Source organism: Schistocerca nitens, chromosome 9 (genome assembly GCF_023898315.1).
Source record: "Schistocerca nitens isolate TAMUIC-IGC-003100 chromosome 9, iqSchNite1.1, whole genome shotgun sequence".
Taxonomy (NCBI): Eukaryota; Metazoa; Arthropoda; class Insecta; order Orthoptera; family Acrididae; genus Schistocerca; species Schistocerca nitens.
The window spans coordinates 270738257-270749047 of record NC_064622.1 but is presented as its reverse complement, the minus strand read 5'-3'; the positions used below and the strand labels follow the sequence as shown (position 1 = coordinate 270749047).

Sequence of the window (10791 nt, the reverse complement as noted above, 5' to 3'; positions counted from 1 at the left end):
AGTGATGAAAACATAAGAGTTTGTCACATAAACTGGAAATAAAAAAATTAAAGTTTTCACTCGATGGAAGATTTGAACCAAGGACCTTTCGTTCCACAGTTGCTCACGTTACCACGAGACCACGGCGCTCCTGCGGGCCCAGTGTCCTTGATGTTGCCTATCTTCCCATGAACTACTCAGTTTGTATATTTTGCTTATTTTTTCACAGTTCCACACAACTTCTTCCTGTTTTCTCAATTGATCTGTGTTCAGTTTTTCAAGGCCTATCCACTGTGCCAACTTATAACTAAATCTGAGGGGGGTGCGATGGGGAGGTTCCCTTGTCAGTAATAACTGAAACATCTGGTTTATTAAAACATGCTATTATGTCCAAATCATTGTGCTTATTTCCTAGGCTCGTAAAGTTTTGGAGGATGATCTTGGTTTGCAGGTTGCATTGTATCCACATATTTATTTTTATTTTTTTTGTTACAATAAATATCCCCATTAAGCAAATCAGATGTGCTTGTCAAGCTGGGAAGAGGAAACAAAAAGGCCACACATGTACAAAATAATAATAAAAGGAAAGATTCCAAAAGAGTTCCTGACAGCAAAATGTAAAACTTAATTGTTTTTGGATATATTACTTATTATATCCTTCATTCAGAAACTTAAGAAGGCTGTTAGTTTAGTGTCTTCAAGGCATAATGCTGTTGAGAATTGCAACAATCAAGTCTGAGATAGTAGTGTACTATGATACTACCTATGAAGAAATTGATGCACTGGATGTGAAGTGCACAGTTTAGTCTACCCAGCAGGTGTTCCAGATGTCCCTGCACTGTTCTATACTATCATGAATATACCTATCATTAGTGATATATTCATCACTGACAGAAAATTGAATAATCACATTTTTGCTTCAAGTTTCTGAAATGGCAGTTGATGAGATCATATCTGAAGAGACAGCTATCAACCCACACTTTCAGCATGAGGTAGGACTAGCAATTACCAGAATTCTGAAATGTGGATCTTGTAAACCTGGAGTTGCTCTAGGAAAACAAGTAAGATGTGACACGTGTCCCAGATCAAAGATGAGAAAATAAAAGATTGCTGTATTAGTTATAGCATACAAATATGCAGTGAATAACAAGTTTGAAATGACTGTGTTCGCCGACCGGGGTGGCCGAGCGGTTCTAGGCGCTACAGTCTGGAACCACGCGACCACTACGGTCGCAGGTTCGAATCCCGCCTTGGGCATGGATGTGTGTGATGTCCTTAGGTTAGTTAGGTTTGCGTAGTTCTAAGTTCTAGGGGACTGATGACCTCAAAAGTTAAATCCCATAGTGCTCAGAGCCATTTGAACGAACCATTTTTTGACTGTGTTCAAAGCTATGTAGACTTGTTTAATTCCTGGTTTAAGTAATTCACATCATTTCATTGCTGTTTGCTGCTGTCATCCATTAATACCTGAATGTCAACAACTACTTTGTTACTTTAAAACCTTCAACATGTTCACTGTGGCTGACACGAAGGTCAATAAGAGCTACTAACACCGTGCTTTTAAGTGTCATCCGCAGTGAACGTGCAAAACAAGAACATTTTTGCAATTTAATTGAAAGTCCTAATTCAGCTTCCTTTTTCAGGCATGTTTATTTTTAAATATTAAAACTGATGAGAGTTTCATTACTAGACCACTAATTTTGAAATCTGGATGACATCATCCCAGCACTGCAACAAAATGTGCACCATACACAACAGGCTCAATGCAATCTCTCCTCTCCACAAATTTACACCTCAGATGTGTTGTATGTCATATAATACTACAGTTAATTTTCCATATATCTGAGCAAGCAAGCAAAACCAGTTCTTGTGTGTCCAAGTTTATCTCATCTAGACATTGCACCTTTCCCTTAACTTTAGTGTGCTTTACAATAAAATTTGTATGAAAAGTTTTCCGTGTAAATTACCTATTCTACACCTACAGCTAATGCTTGTGTAATCCAGTGTGCCATTCAGGTGGGTTTACTTGTGTGTCAATATAATTGTCAGGTTCGGTATGAAAGGGTTTCTTGAAATATATTCCCACATAAATTTTTTAGTATCTATTCTCAGTTGCAAAATATATTACGCACTGTCAGTGCCATTTCAATGCAAAAATTTTAAATCATGCTGGGGAATATACCAATAACACAGTTCCAGCACACCTCAGAAATTTGATTTTAGTTGCTTCAACCAATGAGAATTACGGACCAAGGCTTGCACTGCCCTATTTTGTGTATTAACCCGTTGGCTGGCATGAAGGTGCTGGTGGTCACAGCAGACTGCTCTGCTGGGGCCAGCAGTGATATGGTAACAACCAGGTATCAGCAATTTTACACTTTAATCTTACTGAGGAAAAATATTTACTTATATTTGATATTCCTTGCCATTTCCAGACTATTTTTGGGTCTGCAGTATTTTTATTTAAATGTCTTACAAAACCAAACGATTAAATGACTACAAAGTTATTCATGAATTCATTTTTAGATACATATTTAACTGTGTAAAGGATAATTCCTGAAACAGTAATTAGCATTCTAGCTGTTCTTTTTAGCCACGACTGTACAGATGCATATACTTCACACTCAAAGTTCCTAAATGCCTGCTTAACACATTGACTACCATGCTGCTCACAGCAGAACAGGACACTTAATGCTGTATGCCTGACCTGGTGGTGAAACATCCATTACTAATCATGTCAGGGTAAAGAAATGCAGAAGTTAATCTCTCAGGGAGTACTGTAATCCAAAAATGTAAAATTATAACTAAAAAGGCCATTTCCAATTATGTCTACCAAGCAAATTATGCTTTCAGTCAGTGATTTCTTTTGCCATAGATGACTAGTGAACGCACATGCCTGAGGAAGGTAAATGTTCATACTTTGCCTCTGAGAAGCAGCAAAGCCATTAGAAACAGCTATGTCCTTAGTCCAATTTATGTTGAAATTATCGCCTGGGTATTTTAATTAAATTTGGTCTACTATAAGCAACATGATTAAGGAATCAAAAGAAACACACACACACTGAATTAATTTCTTTATTAACTACGCTCGGATTTCCACATCACCATGGAGGTACCAAGCTTGATGCGTTACTCGTTTTTTTACATGGCGAGTTTCCCCAGTAGGCCTATAAACCATGAAACGGACAAAAAGCTACTTCTCGCTGTCTTCTCTTCTTTGGATTTTCACTTCAGAAACTGAAACATCCATTACAAAAACAGATTACATCACTCAAATCTGGATTCAGTCACTGCAATTCATACCTATTTTACTGTACAAAATACTGACTATGATGAACGATGTAATTTTGAACATTCAAAAGTTTTCAGATGTGCAGGTTACTGACGTTGGAATAGTTACTACACAATTTTTGATCACGAAAAAGTTACGATGATTGCAACTTGATGCATTGAAAGAAACTTGACTGGGTAACATAATGCATCAGAATACTATAGGCACAAAGAATCAAATTTCTCTAGATTTACCATACACTTTACTTTTCTTGAGCATTATAGGATTACTAACAGAAGTTACTTACCGTCCATTATCTGGAATATAAAGTATCCTTTCTCTTCTGCACACATCTGCTTTTGCAGCAAGTATTGTCAATTTTTTTCCGTGATTGAAAAGCTTTAACGCACACAAATCACAAAACCCGCCATTATACACCCACAAGGCATTGGTATGTCATGTTCAAAGAATATCCGCGTTTCGAAAACTACCAGCGATATTGGCTAGCGTGAGAGACGACGTCATGTCATGATGTGACGTCATGATTCCTCGGGGCCCGCCAGACACTTCTCTGAAATGTAGCCGCCAGCCGGAGGAGACTGAATATCGATAACTAGTTCGACAAGTCGATAGGTGAATGTCAGTATTTCTCAATAATATCGATAGCAAGTCTTCAGGAGTCGATAGTAGTAGACTTTTATGTTATCTTTTAAGTTTGTTTACATAGTTGAGACACACTCGAATTATAGTAATTAGTTAAATGGAACACTTCGCACCGAGTTCACTATGATTTAAAATCTTATGGAAATTCAAATGTCTCTTATTTCTGTGCTGTTACATCACAGAAAAAGAGCGGTTTTATTTGAGTGCGTACGTAACCTTTCGTAAGAAGACGAACAATCACATTAGAAATACGTGCAAACTTCTATTACTGGAATGCTGGCGCATACATTGCGGATGATTTTGAAGAAACTAAGGTATTTATCTATTGTGCTATATAAACTTTGATTGCTATGAACTTTATGTTTCCTTCCTCTTCCACTAGTATGTGAGCAATAATAGACAGGAACGATTTCTTTTAAGAACAAGTAAATTTCATCCCAGGTTTGTGGTTAATTTAAGAATACAAAACATTGTGCTGATTGTATTAGTAACTTACTCCCCAAGGATCGTTTTACAGCGATGTAGGATTTGTGAGCTTAACACAAAATAAGATGTTATATACACAGACATATGAATATACACAATTGTGGTTAATGAGAACAGCACAGTAGGTCTACTGTGGTGTTATTGAAAGAACTAAACGCCAGGCTATAAATCCCAAGATTCAGGTGTTTGATACTATGAATTACTGCCAGACAGTTGTGCCACATGTATCTCTGAAATAAAGGCCCATTTGAATTGTTTCTCAAGTTCCACGTTAAATTTTTGATACTCATGTAACTTTCTCTGTGACACACTGTACAAGTGGGTGAATTATTATCTGACTGAGTCTGACCAGTGTACTGGCATGCGATGTTGTACAGGTACTTTCTTTCTTCTTACCGTCCTCACTCCATCTATTTATCCCATCATGTTGTATTTGCTTATATTTCCTATTTTCATCTTTTATATTATGAACATTTCCGGTTCTTTTACCCTCCACTTTGCTGCTGTGTATTTTTGTTTTTTCTCTTGTACCCCTTCCAATTTAGTCTACTCTTTATTAGCGGTCTGTCCTTCCTGTATCTCTGACTTGTCAAATTCTCTCTAGGCATTGGGCATTAGGTAATTTTATCACTCTGTGAGTAGTCTCATTTCCTCCAATCTGCTGATCTTATTTTTGTTGGTTGGCCCTGATTTTGAAAGCTAATGTCTGAATAAGTTTATTGTGATCCCTTGTCTGATGTTGCTGGATAAAAACATAATTGGTTATTTTATACATGTCATATGGTAGTGTTTGTAGTTCTAAAGCCTTTGTAACATACAAAATCTAAGACTTATGCTGTCGTGTTTAAGTGTACTGATAAATTATGTTTTTTTTATGGAAGCCATTTGTGTTGTCTGTGCATAGATTCTTTATATCAAATTGTCATTGTTGGGCTACAGATTCTGCAAAGGAAAAAAGTGCCACTTCAGTGATATCACTGAAAACCAAAGGATCATGGACATGGTGTTCATAGGCCTCACCTCAATCAGTGATGCATTTCGTCTCTCATTCGATGTAAAAGATGTACACATTGACAAAAGATTACCAGACTTAGTTTTTAGAGATCACCTCAAAAACCACTTGTTTTTTGTGAAATTTCATGGAAAAAAGAAGCAGGTGGTGAGAACAGAAAAATTGTCTAGGTACCTCAAGTCAACATACTGGTCCCAACACTTTCTAATATTTTCACCAATGGGAAACCATTACTGAATGACATCACAAACTTCATTTGCACTGAAAATCATGGTATTGTGATCCAGATCAGTGCATTTGAAGAGGTGAAGCATGGCTCATTAAAACTGTACACCATCTTTAACAATACTGTGCTCAAAATGGTGTTTAGATGCTTCAGGAACTCACTTGGGAATCCCTGGTACGAAAGTGACGTTCTTTTCAAGGAACACTGTTGAGAAAATTTAGAGAACTGACTGCAGAAAGATTCTACAGCCAATGTTCATTTTATGTGAGGATGTTGATAATGTGATAAAGAGAAATTAGGGATTGTACGGAGACACGTAGACAGTCTTTTTTTTTTTTTCTTGCTCTATTTGTGAGTGGAACAGGAAAGGAAATTACTAGCACTGGTACAAGGTACCCTCCACCGCACACCATATAGTGGCTTGTGGAGTGTGTCGATGTAAAATAAACACAGCAACATCCTACAAAAACAGTAACTTCTGCCTGTTATCACCACAAGAGGCATATGTCTGGAGTGGCCTGGGTTCCACAGAGTTGAATGCTGTTGGAGCACTGCTCCTATCCCGAATAATTGGTTATTACTCTGGTCTGGACTGTCACATATAAGCAGCACTGCACCAACACCAAAACGAAAGTCAGTGATAGAAACAATACCCTCTGCAAAATTGTTGGCTCAAATTGGAGTGCTAAACCACAAGTGGTAAAAACTACATTTGCAGTCTGGCACAAAGTTGTCCATGCTAAGCAAGTGCATGGTGGACTCAATGAAGCATGCAAGCTTGTCTTCAACTGTTTGGAACCTAGGAATCCAGGTCAATTGAACCTAATGGTATTGGATGTTGGCTTCGTCCTGTAATGAGGCCTGTGACAGAAAACAAACACAATGCAGGGTTCCTCTGTAACTGTACAGCACTCCTCATACAGCATTCAATCAGCTACATAGAGGCTAAAATCAAGAAACAGTTTTAGAGCAAATGGAGCTTACAAACTTCAAACTCAGCCTAAAGTGTCCCCCCATTCACCTACCACTTTTCCTTCTCTTCCTTTTCATACTATTGAATTCCAGTCCCCCATGACTATTAAATTTTCGTCTCCCCTCACTATCTGAATGATTTCTTTTATCTCATCATACATTTCTTCAATCTCTTCATCATCTGTGGAGCTAGTTGGCATATAAACTTGTACTACTGTGGTAGGCATGGGCTTTGTGTCTATCTTGCTTACAATAATGCGTTCACTATGCTATCCGCAGTAGCTTACACATGCTCCTATTTTTTTATTCATTGTTAAACCTACTCCTGCACCCCCCCCTCCCCCCTGCGGATCTGGGGGTAAGAATAGGCCTGAGGTATTCCAGCCTGTTGTAATAGGTGACTAAAAGGAGTTTCACATGTTTCAGCCTTTATGTGATGGTCCACTGTAGGGTTGGACCTCCATTTTTCAAAATATTCCCAAAGAGTGACCCAACTGGGGAAGGGCATCTTATATGGTGCATCGTGTCCATCATGTGCTAAGACCTATTGCAGCCTTCGTCGACGTGGATCTGCACTTCTGCTCATTCTCAAACTGTTGGGCGAGGTCACCCTCCTGGGTGCGTATTTTTTCATCATCTGTGTCCGTTGTGGTGGGGCCACCATGTACCCTGTTGCTGTTGGTTGTAGCCCCCTGACCACACAGGGATCGCTCTGCTGATACCTGCGCCATTAACTACCCATGTATGCCAATGGGTAGGTTCCAATCCCCCTGGGGCTTTGGGATTCCCGGCAATGGCCATCCTGCCAGGTGGCCTATGCTGCGGCTGGGTGGCACCCGTGGGGAGAGCCCCTGCTCGGGGTGGGTGGCATCAGGGTGGATGACATGCAATGAAGCATAGTACATCATCTCTTGCTGGTGGTCAAACACCAGCAGTCTCTAAGCGTTCACGGGCTTAATTCAATGCACAGAAGTACGACCCCAAATTGTTCCCCTCCCTGGCCACATCATGGGAGGAACATCAGGCTAAGGATGGCGGCGGCTCTTATTCGCCCCGGTACCTTGCATGTTCGAGAGCCGATGGGGAATCTTTCATGATGATGAAGCCTCGGTTTTTTGTTGAGCATTTAGAGGACAAAAAGAGATCTCGGTCAGTCTTGATCAAAACAGCCTCCTCTGTCCAGTCACGGGCGTTACTCGCTTGTGACAAGTTGGGGGATGTTTCTGTAACCATCACGCCCCATAAGAGCTTAAATATGGTCCAGGGTATCATATTTCACAGCGGCCTTCTTATTCAGTCCGACAATGAGCTGCACGCCAATTTAGAATGGCGAGGTGTACATTTCGTTCGGGGTGTCCACTGGGCTACAAGGGATAATCAGGTTGGCACCGGTGCCTTCATCTGGGCCTTCGAGGGGTGATGGTCTATTGCTGTGATGCGGTGCTTTAAATTTTGGAAGTTCGGCCGTATGTCTTCCCACTGTCTTCGGGCATCACATGTCGAGATTGCGGATGCCCATCACATCTCAATACTCCATGTGCCCCGCCTCCCATCTGTGTCAACTGTGGAGAGCACCATTCGCCTTGCTCACTAGACTGCAAGATTCTCCAGAAAGAAAGGAAAATCATGGAGTAAAGGACCCTGGACCGACTGACCTACACTGAGGCTAAGAGGAAATTTGAACGCCTACACCCTGTACACAGGACATCATCTTATGCCATTGCTACAATAGTTCTAGCCCATCAGCTCCGCCAACCCCAGTCACTTCTCAGAGCCAGATGACTACACCTGCCCCCTTGATGGCGGGGGGGCGATACCCTCCCTGCTGCTCCTGCATCACCTACTTCAGGAGCAACACTCCCCTCACCATTGAGGATGTCTGTCCCCACTTCTAAGCTGGAGAAGCGTACAACTTCTTCGCCTGCTCTCACTACAAAGGGGTCCCTTGTGTCACTCCCTTCCCAGGTTTCTGATAATGGGAAAGATAACACCTGCCAGTGGCAGAAGAGCCCAAAAGCAGCTGGTCACAGGGCTTCACGCTCATCCTAAGTCCCATAGACTGAAACATTGAAGTCCTCCCAGCCAGGGAAACCCAAGGAACAGTGGATAAATCCAAAAAGAATGTCCCCAAGACCAAGGGAATTGCGGTGGCACCCACACCACTACCACTAACTCCAAGCTCTGCGTCTGTGGATGAAGTGGAGCTTCTGGTGTCCGCTTTGGACCTAAATCTCACCAGACCCTCAGACAAAATGGATATAGACTCTTCAGGCAGAAAGTCGGTGGCAGCAGTTGACCTGAGGCGTAAACTGCCTCATTGAATGTTCCATACCTTCCCAGTCTCACGATGATGTCATCCTCCAGTGGAACTGCGGCGGTTTTTTCCACAACCTGCCTGAGCTACGGCAACTGTTAACCTTACACCTGCTTTCTGCATTGCCCTCCAGGAAACTTGGTTCCTGGCAATGCAGACCCCTGCCCTCCGCAGCTATAAGGGATACTACAGGAACTGTAGCGACTGTAATCGAGTATAGGTGAAGTTTGTGTTTATGTCCTAAACTTAGTCTGCAGTGAACCTGTGCCCCTTCAAACCCCTCTTGAAGCTGTGGCTGTCAGAATGACAATGACACAAGAATTAACTGACTGCAATGTATATCTTCCTCCAGATGGTGTAGTATCCCTAAATGTATTAACTGCACTGATTGATCAACTCCCTAAACCTTTCCTACTTTTGGGAGATTTAAACGCTCATAACCCCTTGTGGGGTGGCACTGTGCTTACTGGCTGAGGCAGTGATTTCGAACCTCTGCCCCTTAAATATTGGGGCCGCCACACATTTAAGTGTGGCTCGAGGTAGTTACTTGGCCATTGATTTATCAGTTTGCAACCCAGGACTTCTCCCATCTATCCACTGGAGAGCACATGACAACCTGTGTGGTAGTGTCCACTTCCCCATCTTCCTATCACTGCCCCGACGTCAAGCCCATGAACGGCAGCCCAGATGGGCTTTAAACAAGGCGGACTGGGGAACTTTCACCTTTGCTGTCACCGTTGAATCTCCCCCTCACGGGAACATCGATGTGATGGTTGAGCAGGTGACAACAACAATCGTTTCTGTGGCAGAAAAAACAATCCATCGCTCTTTAGGGTGACCACGGCAAAAGACAGTCCCTCGGTGGTCACCGGAAGTTACTGAAGCAATTAAGGAGTGTCAGCCATCTCTACAGCGTCATAAGCAGCACCCTTCCCTGGAGCTCCTCATAGCCTTTAAACAGCTCCATGCTCACGTTCGCCAACTTATCAAACTATGGAAGTGGGAGTATTGGGAGAGACATGTCTCAACCATTGGGTGCCATACGTCAACTTCCCAAGTCTGGGCAAAGATCAAACGTGTTTTCGGGTACCAGACCACAACAGGTGTTCCCAGTGTTAACATTAATGGTGTGTTATCTACCAACCCAAACGCAATTGCTGAGCACTTTGCTGAGCAATTTGCTTGAGCCTCTGCATCAGAGAATTAGCCTTTCGCACTCTTAAACGGCAGCTAGAAGGGAACGTCCTCTCATTCACTACATGCCACAGTGAATCCTATAATGCCCCATTTACAGAGTGAGAGCTCCTCAGTGCCCTTGCACATTGCCCCGACACAGATCCTGGACCAGATTGGACCCACAGTCAGATGATTAAACATGTCTCATCTGACTACAGGCGACATCTCGTCATCTTCAACTAGATCTGATGTGATGACATCTTTCCATCACAATGGCGAGAGAGCACCATCATTCCGGTGCTCAAACCCAGTAAAAACCAACTTGATGTGGATAGCTATCGGCGCATCAGCCTCACCAACGTTCTTTGTAAGCTGTTGGAATGTATTGTGTGTGGGCAGTTGGGTTGGGTCCTGGAGTCACGTGACCTACTGGCTACATGTCAGGGCGGCTTCCGTGAAGGTCACTCTACCACTGGTAATCTTGTGTCCCTAGAGTCTACCGTCCGAACAGTCTTTTCTAGATGCCAACACCTGGTTGCCGTCTTTTTTGATTAATGAAAAGCGTATGACATGACATTGCATCATCATATCTTTGCCACATTATACGAGTGGGGTCTCAGAGGCCCACTCCCGATTTTTATCCAAAATTTCCTGTCGCTTCATACTTTCTGTGACCATGTTGGTGCCTCCCA

At 42.1% G+C, this 10791-nt stretch overlaps 1 protein-coding gene across 1 annotated transcript in view; it reads left to right on the top strand.

The window, feature by feature from the left end:
- The first annotated feature begins 3931 nt into the window (after window positions 1-3931).
- Window positions 3932-10791, top strand: part of LOC126203072 (phosphatidylserine decarboxylase proenzyme, mitochondrial) — a 126610-nt gene continuing 119750 nt past the window's right edge. Inside the window, exon 1 of the mRNA XM_049937311.1 lies at window positions 3932-4227. Within this exon, the coding sequence (XP_049793268.1) occupies window positions 4187-4227 (41 nt within the window). The 5' untranslated portion in view covers window positions 3932-4186. The remainder of the gene's footprint in view (window positions 4228-10791) is intronic.